Source organism: Phaseolus vulgaris, chromosome 5 (genome assembly GCF_051622355.1).
Source record: "Phaseolus vulgaris cultivar YP4 chromosome 5, ASM5162235v1, whole genome shotgun sequence".
Taxonomy (NCBI): Eukaryota; Viridiplantae; Streptophyta; class Magnoliopsida; order Fabales; family Fabaceae; genus Phaseolus; species Phaseolus vulgaris.
In genome coordinates, this window is record NC_143502.1 from 2,388,488 (window position 1) to 2,412,046 (window position 23,559).

Genomic DNA, 23,559 nt, shown 5'->3' on the forward strand with positions numbered 1-23,559 from the left:
TAGAAAAAGGTTAATGTGGAGAGAGAAAATGTAAAGAAAAATGAAGTAGAATTTAAAGATGATGAAATAGTTGTACCAAACTTACTTGAATTGAATTAGTTGACCTAAGGCTGCTAAATAGACCATGAAAGGGAAATGTATATGAATAATTTTTATATTGTTGACATGCATGCATTGTTTTGGATTGGAAACACAACTAACCTTAAAAACATTCAAAAAACATTGAAAGAATAATGTACATGTGCTACACCTTTGCTTCTCAATTTGATTTCAAACCATGTGACAATAAATGCAATACTTGTGAAATGAAAATAAAAAAAAAAATAGATTTAGATAATCATAAACCATAAATCCTAAATTCCAAACACTACTTAATTCAATCGAATTGGAACAAACAGTAATAAGTGACTCAATAAATCATCCACTACAGAAAAATCATTAAATAAAAATTGATTTTCTGATTTTAGAACAAAAAATAACTAATAATTAGTTGTTGTATTGACTAAATTAGAGACCATTGTAGAGACTAAAAAATTATTGATTTTCTAAATTAGTTTTTATTATTAATAAATAGTTTTTAAATTGGTATCTAGTTAGCTACCAAGATTTTTGCTACCAAATTTAGAATCTAAATAATCGGTAGTTAAAACCTTGGTAGTTAATTAGATACCAATTTTAATTTAGAAACTATTTATTAATAATAGAAACTAATTTAGAAAAAAAATCTTAACAACTAATTATTTTTTTATCTCTAAAGTAATTTTTATTTAATGTTTTTTTTTGGTGTAGATTTCATTTTTTTATATGTTGTTCATTTTATTTTTCTCCTTTTTCAATATGGACTTCCAATTTTACATTTAAATTTCTCACAAATAAAAAAAAAATTAAGGAAAGATTATACTTCTCCTTATTAACATAAGATAATATTTTGTTTTGATTTCTTAAAATGATGTTGAGATTACTTTGTGTACACTTAAAATATCTGACAGTATTATTGATCATAGTAAAACATCTGATAGTATTAATTATTATTTCCAACAATATTTATTTTCTATCAATATCATGGAAAAAAAGTATTTTTTATAAAAAAACTTTCATAAGGATTAAAATAACATTTTAAAGTCTATTTTATTATTGAAAGTAATTTTTTATTTATATATTCTTATTCTCTTATTTTTATAAATACATATTCTTACGTATTCAAAACAATAGTATTTATTAGAAGAAAAATAAACTATTTTTTTAATATTCATTGAAAATTAAAACATCATCCATGAAATTGTTATGGTATGCGTTTAAAACATCGAGCAATACATTTTTGAAAAAATTGAAAAAGTGAAGGTTGTTAAAACTATTATTATAATATGCATTAAGTCTTTAAAAACTTTAAGCATGATTAGATAGAAAAACACTCATTGTTTCTCTGATTAAAGAGAGAAAGAATGATTATGCTTTTTTTTTTATGTCATACATTTGTTGCTCAACACCTAACCAAAAACAAAGTTATAGGTTCATCAAAAAGATCTTCACCAATAATGCAAATTATGTTTAAATCAATTTTAAATTTTAATTTAATTAGATCCAATTCAAACCAAAGTATTTGATTCTTACTTGGTTCATTTAGATACTGGATTTGTGATTTATAATCCCAACCAAACCAATTATATATATTTTTTATTAATTATTTCGAATGACATTTTATAATATACTTATACAACTTTTTAAAACAATTCTAATTATTATTTAGTTTATGGAAGTGAATTATAATAAAAAAAATGTTGTTTATTTCGTTTAGAGAAAGAGTTATGTATGAATTTTTGGATAAAAGTATTTTTTTTCTTCTATAGATAAATTTGTATATTATATTAGTTTAGTCTACATTCAATAGATCTAAATTAACCTTTTTTTTATTAGATTAGTTTAGTCTGAATTATGTTTTTTTTTAATCTAAACTAATCAAACCAATAAAATTTGAAGATTTAATTTTTGTTTTCTTAAATCTGATCCAGATCAATCTAATCAACATTAACATATTTGACCTAAAATATTAACACATTAAATTCTTAAGTTTTTCTCCATCTTTGAATGAATGAAGAAGAATATCTTTGATCAGTAGTGACTGCTTCAATGAAATTTCACTTCAATTTCCTTCTGTCTTCTTCTTAACACAACTTTATTCAATACTTCATCACTTGTTCAATGAATTATTATAAAGTCACACTTTCTCCATACATTTCATTGTTAAAACGATTCATTTTAGTCAACTTATATTTTGCATATTTTCTTGGAATTTAGTATTTTAAAAATTCAAATTCACTATTTTTATTCTAAAATTCATGTTCTAAAACCACTTTTATTCTGAATTGCCTTTTAAGGTACATATTTGAACACTACAAACCATGACACATGATATCTAAGAAAGTCACCAAATGAATGTCATAGTAACAAGTGCCAATATAATAGTAGAAACTAATCAACATTTTAACTTTTTTTGAGAAATAAAAGCCATTTTTTCAAAGAAACTAAAACCATATTCAAACCACTTTAAACTGCCAAACTAAGAAAAATAAAAGTAAATTCTTCAGAAGCACCCTTTTTTGAATTTTTCCTTTTTCCTAGAATATCAGAAGCATGGTTGTCACATTGAAATGCACCCAAAAAACACATCATCAAGGTGACAGGATAATAAATTTGAAGCATGTAAGCTGAACTAAGTCACCACCTAACACACACACATTGTCCCTAGAAATATCATATTTTATAGTTTGATGAATGGGGTGCTGCAACTCCATGATTATGTTACATGCATTGTCCTTCCATTTGACATCACATGTGGTACACTACAGAGCATTGTCGAGGTCAAAGCTTACACAAATATCATGCAATTTTATAACCCTTCAAGAGGAAAAATCATATGAATCGGTTAGCACTTCAATTCTGTCCAAGATTTGATACCATTGCACCAGACAGCATATTGCAGGATCCAGGAACAGAAACTGTGTCAGCTGATCATAACCCTTTGCTGTTTCACATATCCTTGTCAATGATGTCCCTCATCATCTGTATTGGTATAAGCCCTTCAGTTCGTATAGCATCTTTGTTTGGATCAGGACTAATAAAGAACACAGTCGGCAACCCACGAACCTGAAATGCATCACATTCATGTGTGTTCTTTAAAAAACTGTCACAATCCAAATTTCAACTGAAGGGCAAAACAATTATCAGGGGTCTTGTCTAGTCTAGGCTTGAAGGTTGAAACACCAACCATTAAAATAGTGCTTTTTGTCAACCATAATACCAGATCTAGACATTTGGGGTTACTATCTTCAAATAAACAAACAGGATTAGCATGTGTTGGTTTATGAGGAAACTGCTTAGACCCCATGATACAATGCATGTTTATTTTTGTCCCCCCATTTTTAGGGTACAGTACCAGAAGTTCACGTGTCATTTTGTAGAGGAAAAAGTACAAAGAGGTCTCAGTAACAGGATACACCACAGTCTAGAGACCCTCATTTGTAATACTAGGATATGAACATAAAAGCATGAGGGATGAACCCATTTACTCTTTATTATAATAACTCTTTGACAATTTTAAGAAAAAATAATGTTTTTTAATAGATCTCTATTTAGTATTTGTGTGCATGAACACATTGTAAACAAAAATGGGCGTGTATTACCTGCATGTCGCGTGAAAATTCATACTCGTCATCAGTATCAACCTTAACAAACACCGCCTTGTTTTCGTACTCAACTGCAAGCTGAAAAAAAATTAAATATGGATGGTTATTTTTGAGATTTCAAATCAACTACTCAACAAGACAAATGTTGAGGGAGATGGTGTGAAATTAAGAACCACCCTATTGATTAAAACATGACATAGTTATTAAATTAAGGAAACAAGACAAAGTATGCAAAGATTGTTCAAGTATTGAGTAAAATGTCAGTGCTGAGGGAAAGAAAACCAACCAGTTGGAGAACAAATTCTAGATCCCCAGATGCTTAAATTGGTTCTACCAGTAAGAAGATATATGCATTCAAACAGAAGATGAACTATTGCAGCCAACTTGATTGTCAGAATTTGCAATGTGTCCTTTAGTGAAGTTTATCAATGTATCTCTTCTAGTGATGAAGTAAAACAAAATATTGAATATTGGCTAATAATTATCATATAAATTAGTGCTAACATTCGTTTGAAATTTCAATAGAACTTTTGTATAAGTGCTTTGCTTGTCAACTGGTTGCAAAGTTGCAGTCAATACTTTGAACTTCATTAATAATATATGCACAACCGTTTTCAAAATCACATCGTCTCTCAACTAAGGATGCATTTGAAAAAGAGTGTTTAAGCTAATCTAGCATAAGTGTTTGGGATCGCTTATGATATGTCCATAAGCTATTTTCAATTTATTTATATGAACTCTTGTGGATAACTTATGAAAACAGTTTGACCTTGTTTCCTCTTCAATTATGGAAACAATTTACATGTAAGTACTTACATTATACGCACTAATTTATTATGCGCTTAATATGGTGTTCATAACCAAACACAATGACAAATGACTAAAGCCTCTTCCTGGTCTTTTAATACTTCCTCTTCCTCCTCCTCCTCTCACCTCACCTCCACCTATTCACTAAGTCTTGCTTGTAGATTAAATTTCAATGCATGAACCCTAATCGTTGATCTAATTCATAATTATTTCCGTCCCCTACATTATCATAAAGTTAAGAACAATATTATACAAGATTTTACTGAATATACAGCATTAGATAAGGAGAAACTACTTCCGATCCTCTTGGATTTTCAAGATCTTCAACGTATTATGAATTTATGGTGAAGAATCAGTTTTGTTATTGATGCCATTAGAATCCTGAAGGGTATGTTCATAATGGCTACAGCACAATTACAACCGTAAATTGGTAAACACAATAGCTAAAACTCATGAATAGACCAAGACTCATGTAACTTAGTTCAGACACGTTAAAAGACTTATTGCAATTTATAAAGCATAGAGGTTCAATCTCCTTAAATAGCATTCAACAAGCCCGAATCTATCAAGTTATTTTTGAGATCAATCTCAATATCTATTAATTCAGAATATGGCACAAGCTCCATCTGAGCAAGTTTTGCAAGCAACCAATACTCTCGCATCTACTATTAATTCAATCATATGCACAACAAAATAATATTAGAGAACATGCTTAGAAGTCATGAAAATGTTGTATATAGCCTGGTCATGTGGAATAACACTGAAAGGAGGGCAAGGATTGCTTATTAAATTATCAATTACTTGCAGAGTTGTCAATAATGCACTATAGCAACATGGCGGATAGCAGTGGCCCCTGGCCGCAACGCACTGCCCTAGTGTACTGTAGGCTCTGAAGTGGTCACCATAGAGGCTTAATGGTGTCTAAAATCCTGAAAATAGCCTCAATGAATTTGAACAACATTGCGACTACTGAACATCCCTGTGCGACCCTCTGCCAACCACTGTGTGTGGTGACTCTCACTACCCTTTTAGCAGCTTTTTTACTTCTCTCATTCTGATTCTCTGGTTTTTTACAGTTGTCTCTTATAATCTCATTTTCTTGCACTCACCAATCTCTGTTTCTTTTAATCTCTTTTCTGTGATTTGTCTCTACTTTGTTCTAAGTTTTCTCTTTATTTCATTATTGTCTCCCGAGTCTATCAGTCCGAGGTCTGTTTTGCAACTATCTACCAGCGAAAGACTCAAACCCTTTCGTTCCTATTTTTATTTATCTCTTTGGTTAGTCACGGCCATCCTTTGTTACTATCTACTTGTATTTTGCTTAAGAGCTAAGACCTATAACATTAATGTTCTTAAAATGTTGCTTGTCCACAAAGAATCTATTTGTAATTTTTCCCTTAAAACATTTTTGTACATAAGTTTCAACCGTGCATGCTATTGGAGTAATGATGATGGAATGAAATATGATAGCCGGTTAGCAACCAAAAAAAGTAGAGAAGCAACAAGCTTCAGCTTATCCGTTGACAATTTTCCATTCCATGTTGGAATAAAATCAGATATGATACAATATGAAAAATAATGAGTTTTAGCAAACAGTTTTCATGTGAAAATCAAAAACCTTTTACCATTTTGTTTTGAACCACCGGTACTAACAATAACCTACATATAATATTGAGTGCAAGAACTAGCTAAAATAACTATGGCCTCATTCACATTGAAAACTGATAAACATCGTGACACTGTTAGGAGGATATAAGGAGAAGCAGTAGTTAGTTGAGATAATTAGAAGGATTAGTTAGACATAAATAGAACAATAAGGATTTAGATTTATTATTGTCATTGAAAATTGAGAATTGATTCTTTGAGAAGGGGAACCTTGGAAGAGTGCTTTCTTCATTGTACTTTTCATTCTATTCAATAAAAACCTTTCTTTTCTTTCTCATTTCAATTCTTGGTTCAAACACACTCAGTGAACATGAATAATAGAAAACCTCAGAAGGGAACAATGCACTTGGAATATATAAATCCATAATCTGTTAAGATCAAACCAGATAGGCTGTCCAACAGATTGGAAACCCTTAATTTTGGGGGCAAGGAAAATGAATAACATGTCAAATTCATTGTCATACTGGACAATTAATGATGAAATTAATCAGTGTATAGAATCAAGGTTTTAAATTGAAGTTGAGATTGCAGTTGTAGTTTTGTTGCAAACATTGACATTGCAGACCAATGTGGCAAAAAACTGCAGCAGTGTTGTTCCAAAAACTTTGATGTTGCACCAAATATGCAGTTGCAGACTTTTTTTCAAAGGCGAGTCAAATATAAAATTGAAACAGAAAAACTAACATAAGACATGCCATTGTTTGTACCTCCAACCAGCCCCCAATAACTATAATAACAATTTCTTTATGCAAATAGGCAAACTTTGTTAACAATTGAATTTCTGGCACTTGTCTGTTTCCTTGTAGGAAAATATTTGTCAAATATTCAATGAATCTAATCTATTTTTTTGGTGAATAGTATTTAATCAATCTCATAACAAATTCTAAAAACTAATTAAAGACTAGAAGCAACGGAGGCTGATTCAAATAAAGGTTGAATTCAAAAATCAGTAATAATACATTATGGCATTGTGCTTGCCTGAAAGTTGAAACCAACATCAGATAGGCAACAACACATCCTCGTAGTGAAATCAGAGCAAAGGTTAAGCATTTTACAGATAATTTAAACCACGTACCATTTCAAGTTCTTGAGCCATTAAGATGCATGGTCCACACCAAGTTGCATAGAAATCTATAATAAGAGGAACTTTTCTTTCTCCCTTCACCAGCTCCTGGATTTCCTCAGCTGACAACTTTTTCTACAAATCGAAAATAACAAACAATGGGATCACTGAAGTGTCAGACTACATTTAATTTATTGAATAATAAACACAAAAAAAGTAAATAGCATATGTTTTGACAACGTTATTTTTTTACATTGTTATTCACTCACAAACTGCCTTCAAAGTCATGCCAACAATTATTTTTTTATTGATTGTGAGTAATGCATTGAAATTGAATTAAGAAAAGGTTAAACCCTTCTATATTCTTTCTTCTTTTCCAGAACTCCTACATTTACACAGTAAGAAGTCATAAGGAAACAAATAAAAAAAAACTCTTTTTTAAGTTCCTACTCATAAAGGGTAAAAAAGTAAAGAATTTTATTAGAAGAAAAACCAACTATTACATCAGAAACAAAAAAAACCATTCATTACATTGAAAACTGGTAACATTTTTGCGACTTAAACGGGTGTACAAAAGAATAATAAGAAAAAAAAAAAACACAAGAAAAGACATTTTGTTGAAACCTAGATAAACTGTTATGAAACATGAAAATTCAGAAAGAGTAACATAGGAGGCATGGGAGGAAAAAACAAGATAGACCCAGAAAGAATATGGTAGAAAGTGAAGTGTTTGAAGTGGCATACCACAAGATAGTCATCCCTGATATATTTTCCTTGGGGTGGCTTGCAGAGGAACTTTCTGGGTATGGTGGAGAGTGAAAGAGGCTTATTGTTGTTGAGGTGAGTGGTTGTGGTGAGAGGATAAGGGTGGTGGTGAGTTAAGAAAGAAGGGTTTGGTAGAGAAGAAGAAAGGGGTTTGGAATTGAAGGGTGAGAGGGTGGGCATGGTGTGGTGAGGAACATGGCAATGGGAGAGAAACATTGTTGTTGGTTTGGAATTTGGAGAGAGAGAGAGTGTTCAATGCAGAGAGGGTTTTTGAGTACAGGGGTTTACCATATCTACTTCTTTCATAGAGATGCATAGATAGATAAAATTTATCTTTAACCTAGGTTTTTTTTGTCACTAAATAATAATAATAATATAATTTAGACAAATTATTTCTGGATTTTTAAAAACAAATGTTAAGGAAAAAACCAATATTTCATTATTAGTTTTAGAAGTTATTTATTATGTTTTCTGAAAAGTACATTAACTATTTTTTTATTTTAAAAGAATTAATCGTTTTAAAATTTTAAACATCTCTTTTAATGGAAAAAATATTTCTACTTCGAACAAAACAAAATCTTCTAGGTATGTCTTTTCAAGTTTTAATATGTTTTTAACTATGTAAATTTCTCTTTTCAAATTTAAAATTTATCTTTATTTCTTTAGATTTGAAATATAATCAAAATTTTCATTTATTAACTACAAGTTATTTACATAATAATCTATTTTAATTTTACATTTGTATCATTAAATATCTAATTATTTGTATGTTATTTTTTAAAAATATTAATCTTAATTTCATATGAAACTTTTGGACGAATAAACGAAACCATTTTTTTAAAAATTACATGAACTAAAGAAATTAATTCTAAATTTAAAGAATGAAAAAAAGTTAACAAATTTAAAAGGAATAAAACATTTTTTTTATTTCCATCATTTGGATTTGGCACATTGGGAAAATGGCTTCTTAATTTTCCATTAAATGAAAGGTTCACCAAGTATTTTCTTTTAAAAAAAATCTAAGTACATAGTTTTAAAAAAATTATTCTTAAAAAGAAAAAAAAATCTCATTTTAGTTTTCTGGAAAAGTTAAACGAGAAAGATATAAGAGAACTTATGCTTTGTTGACTATCTATATCTTCTATTATTTATTCGATATTTTTTTTCTTCCTTTCTTTTCATCACTTTTTGGAATTTCTTTTTATCATTATTTTCAATACATAGGTTTCAATACAGAGGAAAACACACTGAGAAAGCATTTTTAATCACATAAACGAGTCACTATAGATTTTCATGGCATAATTTTATTTTTTTTAGAAAATGAAAATAAAGAAACAAATTTGTTTCTTAGGAATACATGTAGCTTAAAGTTGAACATGACTTGTCATTTGTTATATATAAACTTTTTATAAATTTTCTATTTTAGGTTTTGTACATATCTTTTACACATACATGATTGTGAATAAAGATATACTAACATCAACAACAACAAAATTACCAAGCAATTTTTTATCTAACGAGTATATAATCTTAAACACAAAATAGTTAGTATATTATTAAGATTTAGTTTATTAAGTTTAAGAGATAAGATTTAAATTAAATGAAAAAATATAAATATCTTTTAAAAAGATATTTATGAAAGAAATTCATTCTTTATGTGTACTAAACAATTTCATTTTTCTAGAACTTAAAATATTATATATATATATATATTGTTAACATTCCAATTTTTTTTTTCATTGAGATGGGTCTAATGATAGATTATGAGAATTATAACAAGATATGCTTATTAAATTTTAATAAAGAAAAATTTCTGATTAACTGTAGTTTTGTTTCTCTCATTCTATAGTTTTTCTTCTCTTCTTTTTTTGCATGTGGTTATATTAAGACTTTATTGGTTAGATTTGTTTAGGAATAGAAACTCTCAATTAGATTAAACTATTATAACTTTCTATTGTAAGATTTTTATTGCTGAAGCTCTTTAGATTTTGTATTCTTTGAAAGGTTCAAAAGATTATATAAAGACTTTCTTTCCTTAAAAAATTATCTCCAAGTAAGAGAGTTAACCATAGATTATCTCAGTAAGAGAGTTAATCATAGATGTTTTGGTATTCGAAGTTAAAACTTTAGAGTAAAAAATAGTTGACTTGATTTGATACTTTTGAGTTGGATTGCTATTTGATAATAAATATGGTATTAAAATATGTTTATAAACTTCATTGAGTAATTATTTGAATGTTGAAATATGAATTGTTGAGGTGGAATGTGTATAATTTGAGAGGGTTATGTGGAATTGAGTTATATTTAAAAAAGAAAAAAAAAGGTAAGAAGGGTCTAACCCACGCTACAGGCCAAAAATTATATTAAAAAAAACAAAAGAGGCATAAAAAGAAGGATGATAAAAACCTATAGTCTATTTATGGACTTATTTGCAAATATGAGTCTAATTGGAATTTTGTTTATTTTTGTAGACCCAATCAAGAGGATAACTCTAGTATGAAGGAATGTACCAAGTATATCCAAAAAGACCTCTAACTCATCAAAACATAAATTAGAGTTTTGGTCAGAAGAATATAAGATGATTGAGTTTCAGCTAACTAGTCAACATTATTTTTGGGTCAAACTTTAGTTTAAATAAATTGTATAAAGTTGTTTAGGATTTCATGGGCCATGTATTGGGTCTAGTAGCATAAAATAATTGAACCAAATATTTGGGCCAAGTAGCATAGATTTTTGGACTTGTATTTGGACCAATAGCATAACAGGTCTAGTTAGGGTTAAAAGTGACTAGCCAAGGTAACAATTGAGCTTATTTGAACCCAATGTAACCCTAAGGTGTTAGGTGTGTTTGTGTGGGTCTCACCGACACTATGTAAGACTTATTACTGAAACCAAATTCACTTTAGGTTCACTTTAAAGACGTGAAGCTTTTCCCCAATTTCTCTGAAACCAAATTCCTAGTTCAAGAAACCCAAAATAGTGCCTCCAATTTTTCACTAGTTGTTCGATTTCTTCCTTTCACCATTTCTTCCTTATTGTGGTTAGTGTAATGGGGAGAGATTAGAAAGTGAGAAACCCTAATCGATTCCAGTTATTGAAATCGTTTGTCTTGGCTAAGCAAATTGAGTTCCAAATCCATTTCAATGGGTAGGCATTGATTTCAAAGGTGAGTTTATTATTCGTTTCAAAGTTCATTCTCAGTTACTAAGATTGGATTGCATTTTTAATTTCTAGTCTTTTCTGCATTTGGATTTAATTGGTACAAAGGTTGTGTAAAGATTTTCTAACGAGGAGCTGAAACGGAGTTGAAATTGCCACTACCATAAATCGTGACTATTATATGACACTAGGGTGACATCTCCATTTTATCTAGGACTGAGCCCTCTCTGGTAGCATCTCCATTAGTGAGGATTGAATCCTTTCTATTAGCGTCCCCATTAGTAAGGACTGAGCCATCATTATTAACCTCTCTTTAGCGAGGATTGAAACCACTCTATTAGCATCATTTTTATAAGGTCGATGCAATTGTCTTAACTTTCAAGTATATATTGTCCATTTTTTCTCCACACAATGTCGACACAAATACACACTTAGTGTCTATTTTTTAAAATTAGTGATGAATTTTAACAGATTTTAAAATGATATTTCTTGTACTATATAAGAATATTTATTTGATCATATATTTATTTGATCATAGCACCATTATATAAGTTTTTATGATATAATTTTCTATGGTACTATAATTGTGATTTTCAACATTTTTATCAAATCTCTTTAGAACTTGTTTTGTTAATTAGGATTATTATCTCACTAAAAATATTATTTCAAAAGCATAATAGAAGGATGCCATGGAGACTGAAAAAACTTAAAAGATTTAGTTTTTTAGTTGGATTATTATTTTTAAAAATAAATGGTAAAATATGGATTAATTCCATTATGCTTTTACATTATTTGTATGTCTATATTTGAGAATAATGTTTATTTATTTATGTAAAAACTTATTCATACAGTTATTTTTATGTTATTAAAGATATTTCAGACTTTTATATCTTACAAAAAAAGTTTCATAAGGGCTTTTGACATGAGTTGTTAAGAATTACAAACCAATAAAAAATCATGAAGTGCCTAAACATGACAAATTGTGTTTTAGATGAATAATATTGAGCTTTTATTGTAGAGTAATTGCCATGAAAAGACCACAAATATGCCAAAAGAGGTGAGACACAATGAAGAAACATTCCTTCATTTCTTAATTAATGAAAGAGAAGGTTACAATTAAAAGTCTATATAATTAAAGTTATAGGAGAGATAATGATTTTACCTCTACCCTGTATATGGTGTTCTCTTTCACTGGTTAGGCAAATTACACATATATAGTTGCTACAACTTTCTCCCTCCTTGAATCTATATATCCCTCTCATGTTGATCAAATTATAAGCTTTGTACACATACAATCATGTCACCATGTACCTGTCATGATTAACTTCTTCCAATTCTCAGTGAAGAATCAACACCTTTGTTGACACTTGCAAAGATCCTAGCAATCTCTAGTTGAGTATTGGCTATGATTTCAGTTCTCTTGAGCTCCATCTCCCCTCTCTTTGCCTCAGCTTCAACTCTCATCTTCTCAATTTCTTTCATTGTGTCCATTCTCGTCTGTTCTGATCTCACCACCACTTCTGCTAGCCACCTTATGCTTTCTGCTATGTCCATGTCTTCATTGTTGTTGTTATTGTTATTACTATTACTGTTCCTTCTCACCCTCTTGTTGTTGTTCTCACTTTTCATCTTCCTCTTGTTGCACCTCACCTTCTCCTTTTCACTGTATAGAGCAGGTGTGCTACTATCCGAGTCCATTAGATTCTTGTTAGATACATGCTCAGATGATTTGCCTCCTAACCCATCTTCCTATTAATGCCAAAACATTAATATTTATATAATATGGTGTGTGTGTATATATATATTTTGAAGCATAAGAGCACAATGCTGACACACTCAAACCATCTTAATTCCAATGGCTGTTCTAATGTCACTTTACTTGCATAATATATGGTTAATTTTATTGAAAGGTAGCAACCTAGTTCCTACACTTTAAGAGACACCTATTTTTGTCCCTTGCAATGATTTTTGGGTAGCATAATGCTTATTTAGTATAATGGAAGAATTAGGTCAGCACCTAATAATGGGTCTTGGTAACTTTTTACTTAATATAGATTAACTGTTTTAACATGAGTAATCAATGTAAATTCTATACACTGTTAGCTAATAAAAAAGTCCAGATATTATATTTTTAAAATAATTGTTATAAAAATAAATGAGTTTGCATTATATAGCAATTTATAATTACATCACAGCACAGAAAAAAATACACAAGACAGTGACTTTTACTGACTAATTTTTTAAAATAGAATATATAATAACTATTGAATAAGTCACATAGTTTAGTCATTTTTCAGTTCATGTTTGGTACTGTTCTTTAAGAGATGAGTTTCACTTACTTTCTGTGAATTGTCTTGTAAAGAAAATCAATCATACATTTTGAAAATCCAAGATTTTTTTTCTCTTTATATGATGAAACTGATCAAGGTCCTTGAAGCAACAATCATACATATTTTATGAACAAGTTGAGGAAAATTATTTGCAACAGTACTATTATGCACAGAATGTTACACTCACAGCATAAAGCGCAATAATTAGCAAAAAAGTTTTGAGCCATGTAGTGCCAACTTCACCAAGTTAAACATCCTTCTGAAATGGATGAGTCATGATCATACAAGGAAAAACAAAAGATCAAGCCAAAGTTAAATAAATAACCACACCCAGAATGAAAAATTGTGCAGCATATAATAATCTATGTCTACCTTGGCTGGTCTTTCAACACCATTGGATCCATGAGAGTTTTGTGCAATTGTGAGTGGTGGAGGAGCAACAGAAGGAGGAGGTTGTGAAGCAGCCAGTGAAGGAGGCTCCAGCAGCACCATAGCCTGGTTATTATTGGTGGTAGCATGTGGTGGTTGAAATGATGGTGCTATTGTTGGTGTTGGTGGTGGTGGTGGAAGTGAAGATACTGGTCCTGTGCCACGCAGGAGAAGATCAAGGCGAGAGTACAAAGGCCAAGATGATGCATCAGCAGTGGTTGCAGACTCTGATCTGTACCTTTTCTTCATGGACTCAATCTTGTTCTTGCACTGAGTCTGAGTCTTTGGTGACTTGGTGGAGTTGGCTCTTGATGAGACATGTTTTGCAACATCTTCCCAGTCATGGCCCTTGAGTTTGGCTCTGTTTCTGAGCACCCATTTGGCCTCATAGGCCTCAAGAAGGGTCGACACAGCCCCTTCACTCCACTCATCCCTCTTCAGCCTATCACTGCCACCACCAATGGCTTTCCTTGGAGAATTGTCCTCCTTGATGGTGCCATGATTAGGGAGGAGGAGGAGAGATGATGGGTGGCTATCATCTTGCTTCTCTGATTTATCCTCCATCTCTCATCCCCCATCTACTACAAAGCTTTTAACCCTTTCTGTTAAGCTGCTAACATGCTTCAAACCTCAGTGTGAGAAACCATCAAATAGAAAGGGTGCACAACCACTAGCATTAGAAAGAGAGCTAGAAACAAAAAAAGAACAAGTAAAATGGAAAATAGCACTAGTGGGCGGTGGAAAGGAAAATAAAATGTTCACCTTTTTGTCAAAGAACTCAATCATATCAATGCCCTTCAACCTTTCTTTTTCTTGCTTTTGTGCAAGAGGTGGTGCTCCATAGTGTTGTTACCTTATGATTTTAAATCCTAGTTAATTATTGCAACCCTGACTCTACAATCAAGCTTTTAAATTAGGACTCTTTTACTTTGTTTATACGTTACTATGGTGGCATACATCACTTAAATATACGTCTCTTAAATTAAATTGTGTGTTTATATTGAACACATATTGAACATCGACGACACTCGTAAGACACGTATTGAACATCGACACTCGTAAAACACATTTATATTGAACACCGACGACACTCATAAGACACGTATTGAACATTGACACTCGTAAAACACGTTTATATTGAACACATTTAATACCGACAACACTCGTAAGACACGAACATCGACACTCGTAATACACGTATTGAATACACGTATTGAACATCGACACTATTACGTAAATCCATATCCGTATATATATATATATATATGATACATAGCATCAGAAACATTTGATATTGAAAATTTTGGTTGAGTTAATTTGGCTGTTAGCGTTGATATGAAGCCAAGCATGACATGGAGTGGGCCAAGGAGAAGGGTGGTGGTGGTGGGTCAGTCACGTGGGTCTGTCACCCACTCTCCACTCTCCTCAGAATCCTCATCACACAAATATTTTCACAACCATTCACCACCACCAACATCACCACCCTCCACCATCAGTCAATGTGCTCCCCTCACTCAAAACACCAACACTTACATTAAGCTTTTACTCCATATACTCAAATTTCTACTTTATTCTTAATTCAACTTTACAAAATCAAATTTTAAATTTTTCATAGCATTCCACTGAATTTTTCTATTTAAAGATCAAATACTTTGAATAAAAGATAATTTAATTGAGTTTTAACTATTTTATAAATTTGAGTAATTTTAATTAAATTTTTATTAAAAAATTTATTACATTGAGTGCTCTAAATATTTTTTTTTATCTTCATCTAATTACTTCATCTTTGATTTTACTATTATTAGAAGATATTTATTATTTATTTTTATCTTCTTATCTTTAAGTTGTTGTTCAACTTATATCTTTTTTCTTTGACATCTTTCATCTCACATGATCAACTTGTTTTTCAATAAAGAAAGAACAAATTGACCAATGAGTTAAAAGAGACAAGAAAGGAAAAATAAGTTGAAAATAATTAGATAAAAAAATAAGAACAAAATCTTTTAACATGAATTCAATTAAAAATATTTAAATTTATAATATATATTTAAAAATTAATTAAACCTAAAAAATAATTGAAATAAAATGTTGATTAAAATAATTTTTTATAAAAATGAGTGATTTAAGAAGTTAGTAAATATTAGTTAACAATCTAATTAAAAAAACATATGTTGTGTCTCTTTCAATGTGTTCTTTATAGCCCCTCTTATCTTATCTTTTTTGTGATTTGTTTTTGTTCTCTCTCATGTCATAGGGTTTCTCAGGTTGTGCTTTTGTTAGGTATGTTAATGTGGGTTTTGAAAGGTGATGCAGAGAGAGGCACTAGACCCATTGTGGTGAGGAATCATGCTAGCTAGGCCACCTCACCAAAACCCTTTCTTCCACCACTCATTCTTCCCCACCTACTACTCTAGCCCATTTCATTGTTAAATAATAATAAATACCTTTATATTCATCAAATTTAAATTATTTTATAAAAAACATCTATTGTTTTTAACATCTCTAAACATACTATTTTTAGAAACAAGTTAGATGTGAATTACTCCATTACAAATTTAAGTCATTTTAAACTTGGAATGTAATATGTCTTATATTCAATCTAAGGAATGTGCTCTCATCTCACAATTATGATAATTTTAGATTATACCATGGTTTAACCATAGTTCTTTAATATTCAACTTGATACAGAAAGATAGATGCAGAATGAGTCCAACTATTATTTGTAAGTTGATTTTCTAACATGTTTAAAATGAATTTATGAGATGGTTTATCAAATACGATTTTACATATAAGAAAAATGTCTAAATGATATGGTGAGAAGATTATGATATTTTTAGACCCATCAAAGGATCATGTTATTAATTTTAATTTCTTTAAAGTTGTGAAGGTTTAGCTTTTATATACAAGTGTCAAATAAATAACAATAGATCTTTTCTCACTCTCCCCCTTTCCCTTCTTTGTGACATCAGTGGAATAGATTGACTTGTGGTTTTGGAATCAATTCATATTCTCTTCTCCCAATTAATCCTTAGAGAGAAGAAAGTTTTGCAAAATACTGTTGCCAATTGGTAGATTATCATGAAACTGTCATCACTACACATTTCTATTATAATGAAGTGGGTTTAAGAATGGGAAAAATGTTTACAAAAAATGGTTTTATAAAGAAGAAATTACAGTAAATGGTACACAACTCTTTCTATACTGTTAATGAGAAACCTGGAAAAATTAAGATTTTTGTGTATAATGTTATGTCTTAACACTATCTATTTTCTTTGTTGGATCATAGCAATGAAGATTTTTATAAAGCACATGGAATCCCATGAACAGTGCAAACTGCATTAAGAGAACCATTATGAAAAGGGTTTGATCATAGAAAAGGAAAAGCTTGTGAGAACCAACAACCATGCAAGCCACTAGTGTGTGTGTAAAGCAAAAACCATTATTCTAAAGCAAAGCTTTTGGAAGAAGTCTCCCCTCATATAAAAAGAATGAAAGGCTAATGGTAGAAAATATGGCTTGCAAAGTGAATCCTCTTTATGCTATGCTTACAAAGACAACACAAAAAGAGGGTAATTGAAACCTTCAGCAAGCATGAAAGGACATGCAAAACATTAGATGAGAAAGGATACATCATGCTTAGAGACTATGAAGTGCTTATTGCTTCATTAGGTTCCAAATTTCAAAATGGCCTCTGATTTTAGCCCCTTGAATTAAGGAAAAAGGCATGGAGTTTATTTATGTTATCCTTTTGTATATTTTACATTACAATCACACTCCACCACATCAACATTTGGAAGAGAAGTTAAGATGAAACCTCAAATTCATGCACTGCTGCTGCTGATTCACAGTGCACAAAACTTGATGACCAAATCACTATCATATGTTTCATTTCATTTCATCCAACACCTTTTTTTCTTCATTACCACAATTCGGTTGAGTGAAATGGAACCAAACCAAGTATAATTCACTGTTCTTCTTACCATTTTCTTCTTTCCCTTGAATAGAAACTTTACTATAATGCCAAAGAGTGGTAATTTCATTCCATCACCATTAGATACTCACACATAAAATCAAAATCTACAACTTTATTTCATTCTTAATAGAAGATGGATGAAAAAGAGTGCATATAAAGCCAGGAAAATCTTCTGAGAAATATGACAGATTACAAAATTTACTTGCACATCACTCCATATAAATAGCAAATCTATGGAAAGGACCATCAACATTAGTGCTTTTTCAATAACTATATAACCCAGCTTCCATTGTGCAGCAACATGCCTCAAATCATAAAGCATGGTATTCCCATATATGGTAACAGTAAGTCAACAGCCATTTTCAACATGTCAATGTAAGCCAAAATGTTGGTACATTCAGCAAGTAGTAGATTTTTGTTTCAGATTTGCACAAGGCTACCCTCAAACCAGTAGTCACAATCTGATTTCCTTGAGAATGAATTTTGTCCCTTTTAGTAAAGTTTTCTCCATTCACATATCAGAAATCAAATCCTAAAGTGTTTAAAGAACTGTAATTATCTATCAACTATGTCGAACCTGGTTGGTACATTATTACAAGTGTTACGAACCATCTTCACTACTTCCAAACGCTAACAAACAATCTAATTCAAAACCACAAGGAAAAAACAGAGGTTGCAGTAAAATCAATAACTTTGTTTCTACTAGAATGTACACACAACAAATACTTCCATGGCTCAGTTTGGTGAAGCAGAGTTTCACCAACCAACACCTGGTACCACCCAAAACTAAACCTAACGTTCTTTTGTCTAATGTTTAGTGTTAGATAAGAGTGTAGTGACATTGGAATTTTAGCATCCAAGCTGAGATAACTTTACATACAAAAGGAAAGAAAAGAAAAGAAAAGAAACCAAGTTATTCCCTGCAACTTGAACCCGAATCAGGGTCAACAGGGTACAAATCCTGAACAATTTCACCACTGCTTCCACCATCAAGCAGAAGCTTGAAAAAGGCCACGGCTTTGCTCTTCCCTTTGGGGCTACCGTGTTCCTGCACGTAGGAGATCCCATCCAACGTCCCAACCTTGTTCCTAACCTCCCCAACGACTCTCTCACTCCCATATCTCACCAAATTCAACAACGCCGCAACAGCATTCTCCTTTGTCCTCAAACTGCAGCTTCCATTTTCCGAACACAACATCATGGCCAACCTAGAAACCCCCGAAACCTTAAGACACGCGTCCTCGCTCTCCTCGCACGCCGCAATCTGCGCGATCACCGCAGTAGCATCCTCAATTATGCCAACTTTCCTCGTCCCGTTCTTGTCCTTCGCGACCAGATCGAAGAGCACGGGCACTGCGCCTAGCCGGACCAGAGTAGTTCGGCTCGGCGGGTAGAGTGCGATTCCAAACAATGCTTTCAGAGCGTCCTTTATCGTCCTCGTCACCGAATCAGGATCACTGATTATGCCGATGAGGGCATGAAGAATTTCGGGTTTTGCACCGACGGCGGGGCGGAACTCGGCTACCACGGCGAGGAGGCTGTGGAGGGTGGCGGCGGCGGATTGGACGGCGGAGGCGGCGGAGGATGTGGCGTGGCGGGATAGGAGGTGGGCGAGGGCGGGTAGGAGGGTGGGGGAGGAGAGCAGGGGGCGGCGGTCGGAGATGGAGAGGTTGAGGAGAGTGGCGGCGGCGTGGTCTTGGATGGGGTGGGAGGGGGAGTAGAGGGCGCCGGCGAGGAGGGGGACGGCGCCGGCGGCGGAGATGAGAGGGCGGGCGGCGGGGTCCTCGTTGGAGGTGCGGCGGAGGTGGCGGAGGGCGGCGAGACGGGTTTGGTCGGAGGAGGAAGTGAGGGAGCTGACCAGAGTACGGATTGTCAACAACTTGGTGTCCATGGATTGAATGCAGATAACTTATGACATAAATTTTAAATTTTTAAAGTTTGAATCCATTTGGGTTGTGAGAATTGAATTGCAAATTGCAAATATTTATTGTTGGGAAGTAAAGCAATGTGATTGGTTGGTGGTGTGGAGTGAAAGTGGAAGAAAGAGTAAAGAAAGTGAAGTGTTTCTCAAACTGTTCTTGAAACCTTTGATTCAGTCAGAGCCTTAAGATTTTACCCAAATATAGTTATTAAAAATAAAATAAAAAACATATTAAATATATATATTCATAAAAAGTAATAAAGTTATAACTCAAACTTCATAATTTTCTAGTAAATAAAGCCTACTCTTTTAAATTTTAATTATTTAAATGGATGAGATTTTTTTTTTGAAACAAAATATATAATAATACACTCTAATTTATTTGGTTTATTGACATGACTAAATTATTGTAAACTCTCTTGCATCTGTATAAATATAAAAAATGAAAAAAAAAAAAAATTTAAAACGGTTAATTTAGGTAGCTAGGTTTTACTCGTTCTCATTTCCTTTTTGTGGAGCTTGGCGAGAACAATGATTAGTTTGGTGTGAAGTGTTTGAAAAATTACATTAAAAGAAATGAATGTTTTGAATCTAACTTTTAATCCTGGCTTATTGATTAGGTCAAAGGATCTTCCAAGAAAATTATAAATTTTTAACCATTTTTAATTTACTATAGCATTCCTCTTTTTTATTTATCTTTTTTTAGTCTCTAACATTTTTAACTGTCCTTATAATAAACTATAATTAGTTTAATATTAAATATTAAAAATTACAAATACTAATTAGCATAATTAAGATGATACATATATAATGTCATTTAAGATAAATAAGGTAATTCTATATTTTATTTATACTTTTTGTTTTAATAATTTCTTTTAATATTGTATTTTTATATAAAATAATTATTTTTTCTATATATTAATCTTAATATACCCTTATAACTAACATATTTGAATTACCAACACTCGTTAAGAATTGATTTGATTTGAAATGATTTCTTTTTTTTCTATGCATGAACTTTACCCGATTCTAATTTGTAGAGAATTTTGTTTATGCATGTTAGCTCGACTCAATACGAAAGTAATATTCTTATGAAATTAATATAAATAAATGTATAGATTAAGTTTAAATATGGTGAATTGTCAAATCAAGTATGAAATTAATTGGTTCAGACCATTTTCAAGGCTATAAGTGATTATCCTTTATTAAGATTTCTTAAAGTTTATCTAGAAGAAATGTTTTAAGGTTAGCATAAATAAAATATATTCCAATATTTATCTAAAGAAACAAAAATAGTTAGAAGAATACTTGAATAAGAATTGTGTGAAGTGGAATTTGAGAAATTTTGAAGAAATTAAGTTTGTGGCTGAATAGTTGAAGGATGATCATTGAATTTGTTGATAAAATAGTGGGTGGAAACTTACATAATATTTCTTTTTTTACGTTCAAGTTAGTAAGAGTTAAAAAATTTATTTAGTGAGTAAATAAAAAGATTGAGTGAGTATTTTTTAGAAAATCAAACTATATTTATGAATTTTTGAACCTATATTAATATTCAAATATAAGTTGATACTAGCTATCATACTATTTAGTCTCTTGTAACAAAACCAGTTTTCATATTATTTTGAGTTGTTAGGATTTGTTGGTGGTTATATATGTGATTTTTGGAAGTTGTAACTGTATCTGATTATCTCGGAGCAGGTTGGTGCATAAGTCCCCGAAACTCAGAATCCATAAATAAGATGCAAGTGAATTGATTTGATGGTTGAATGAGTTTTATTATTCCTTGAGCTCGATTTAAGTAAAAACTTTCAGGGTTGCATTTTCACAACCTTAAAGGTTGAAGCTTCGCGACCTTAACTAGGATTGAGATTTTTCCTTAACCGATGTGTACTCGATATATAACATACAAACATGTGTTAATGGTAGGATTATTCCGCATACACATTTATTAAGTGTTTTTGTTCATAATGATGAGTTAATGTATTTTACAAAGCATTATGTCATTTATGCAACTAATATTTCACTTTTTCATGTCATGTAGCCCTAAGACATGTTGTTTGGGTGTTTTTTCGTTTCACGCAAAATAGGAAATGTTTGAAATGCTTAATTTGTTTCATATTTGGTATTACCCTGCCTTTATTGCTTCATATTTTCCTTATTGTTGCTCCAAGCATAATCTAACAAGTTTGTTTCAACACAAGAAGTTCAAACATGCTCAAATAAAACATTCATAATTAAACTAAGAATATGTAGAGATTCATCTTTGTCCATTAAATTTCACATGCAAACGTCAACACCTAAACATGCAAATAATCTAACGAGAAATCATCCTAAGCGAAGGGAAAATGGGAGAATTCACTCTAAATAAAATATGACTATTGGATTATCTTGTCTTCTCTACTAACATCATTAAGATAGATTAAGATATTCACAAAGATGATTGATTAACTCATAATCTTAAAAAAAAAATAGAGAAAATGAAGTTTGAAAAATTAAAATTTCTTATTTATAAACTTTTTAACTTAATTAATAAAATATTCATATATTTCATCTCATTTAAATCATTTATACTCTTCAAACCTGTTTTTATATTTACCCAATAAATATTTTCAACTAAATATATTTTATAAATAAGCATAAATAATGTGATAATTTTATTAATGTATAAAATTATAAATATATATTTGTAATATAATAAATTTATGATTAATATATATATATATATACTAAATATATATAAAGTTTCGTTTGGATAAGAACAGTTATTAAAGTCAAGGCCAATATAATTCAATAATTTTTAAAATACTATTGGTTCATTTAATTTTTTTGATATTTTTTTTAATTTATTAAATTTTATAAAGGTATGAATGAACTTTTATTGGGGCCCAATTAAATTATCTTCTCAAAACATTTATTTTAACCATGTAATCAATATAAACTATTTATTTTCGAAAACAAGGACTAGTTATGTAAGAAACCTTAAACTTCAAAATCTTATTTTAATATAATTTATTCATATATCATTTATTTCAACCATAATTGATTGAGATAACATTATTGAGTGGTACTAGGAAATCTATCCATATTAATTGATCTATAAATAGATGTACAACTTCTTTGATATGACATACCTAGATGTACAACTTCTTTGATATGACATGCTTAAATTGCATACAAATTTAGGTGCTTCTTGAAATCAAATTATGTAGATGTGACTGTAAATAAACTACATTAAATGTTTATAAAAGTAAGTATGACAATGTATTTTTTTAATGTGTTATTAAGATTGTATTCCCACATGACAGGAGAGTTTTTTAAAAAAATATTTTTTTCATAAGATATAATTATTTATAAATAAAATCTCACTTATTGTTTTGAATTAAAATTAAATTAATATTTCAATTTTGAAAAATACTAAGTAAAAATAAAAATTATATATATTTTAACCACTAAAACAAATTTATACATGATTTTAAATATGATGTAATATTTTAACCATCAATTAGTCATTGCTTATAGTAATTCCAATTAAATGCTAACATATTATAGGTACATAATGTTACAAACATCATTAGAGCAATGACAACTTATCATTGTTTTTATGTAGCCACATATTTTTCATTGTATTACTGAATAGTTGTTATGTAAAACAAGATTCCACTAGAGCAACATATACCATATATATTTTTCATCCATTAGATAAAGTGGGTATGATACTTGTGTTATAGCAGACAGTCTTTTCATTATATTGTTATATATGT

At 30.7% G+C, this 23,559-nt stretch overlaps 3 protein-coding genes across 6 annotated transcripts; all 3 read right to left on the minus strand.

Annotated features, from left to right (window-relative positions):
- Window positions 1-2,577: 2,577 nt before the first annotated feature.
- On the minus strand, window positions 2,578-8,325 carry LOC137834784 (Thioredoxin z). The gene is made up of 4 exons (XM_068642973.2): window positions 7,963-8,325; window positions 7,231-7,353; window positions 3,681-3,761; window positions 2,578-3,144 (listed from the first exon to the last, which is right to left on the minus strand). The coding sequence occupies exons 1-4, from the start codon at window positions 8,197-8,199 to the stop codon at window positions 3,028-3,030; spliced, it is 558 nt and encodes a 185-aa protein (XP_068499074.1). The 5' UTR covers window positions 8,200-8,325; the 3' UTR covers window positions 2,578-3,027.
- Window positions 8,326-12,200: 3,875 nt separating this feature from the next.
- Window positions 12,201-14,840, minus strand: LOC137834785 (uncharacterized). 4 transcript variants are annotated; one of them, XR_016520913.1, is made up of 4 exons: window positions 14,664-14,838; window positions 13,845-14,511; window positions 13,660-13,731; window positions 12,201-12,891 (listed from the first exon to the last, which is right to left on the minus strand). XR_016520913.1 is itself a non-coding variant. In XM_068642977.1 (3 exons), the coding sequence occupies exons 2-3, from the start codon at window positions 14,463-14,465 to the stop codon at window positions 12,463-12,465; spliced, it is 1,050 nt and encodes a 349-aa protein (XP_068499078.1). In that variant the 5' UTR covers window positions 14,466-14,511; window positions 14,664-14,840; the 3' UTR covers window positions 12,201-12,462. The 4 variants fall into 4 exon arrangements, 2 of the variants coding, with proteins under 2 accessions (XP_068499078.1, XP_068499075.1); XR_016520912.1 differs by lacking the exon at window positions 14,664-14,838 and having other exon boundaries at window positions 13,845-14,618; XM_068642977.1 differs by lacking the exon at window positions 13,660-13,731 and having other exon boundaries at window positions 14,664-14,840.
- A 3,707-nt stretch (window positions 14,841-18,547) lies between these two features.
- Window positions 18,548-19,963, minus strand: LOC137836129 (uncharacterized). Its single transcript, XM_068644987.2, has one exon. It carries the CDS (start codon window positions 19,763-19,765, stop codon window positions 18,788-18,790), a length of 978 nt encoding a protein of 325 aa, XP_068501088.1. The 5' UTR covers window positions 19,766-19,963; the 3' UTR covers window positions 18,548-18,787.
- Between the last annotated feature and the right edge of the window lie 3,596 nt (window positions 19,964-23,559).

What these genes read in the sequence shown, in the direction of transcription:
- LOC137834785 (XM_068642977.1), bottom strand. Translation starts at nt 14,465, where the DNA reads ATGGAGGATAAATCAGAGAAGCAAGATGATAGCCACCCATCATCTCTC. An exon ending in GTGTTGAAAGACCAGCCAAG is followed by an intron (nt 12,892 to 13,844) that starts GTAGACATAGAT and finishes TGGCATTAATAG; the next exon opens with GAAGATGGGTTAGGAGGCAA.
- LOC137834784 (XM_068642973.2), bottom strand. Translation starts at nt 8,199, where the DNA reads ATGTTTCTCTCCCATTGCCATGTTCCTCACCACACCATGCCCACCCTC. An exon ending in TGGCTCAAGAACTTGAAATG is followed by an intron (nt 3,762 to 7,230) that starts GTACGTGGTTTA and finishes ATTTTTTTTCAG; the next exon opens with CTTGCAGTTGAGTACGAAAA. An exon ending in AATTTTCACGCGACATGCAG is followed by an intron (nt 3,145 to 3,680) that starts GTAATACACGCC and finishes GATGCATTTCAG; the next exon opens with GTTCGTGGGTTGCCGACTGT.
- LOC137836129 (XM_068644987.2), bottom strand. Translation starts at nt 19,765, where the DNA reads ATGGACACCAAGTTGTTGACAATCCGTACTCTGGTCAGCTCCCTCACT.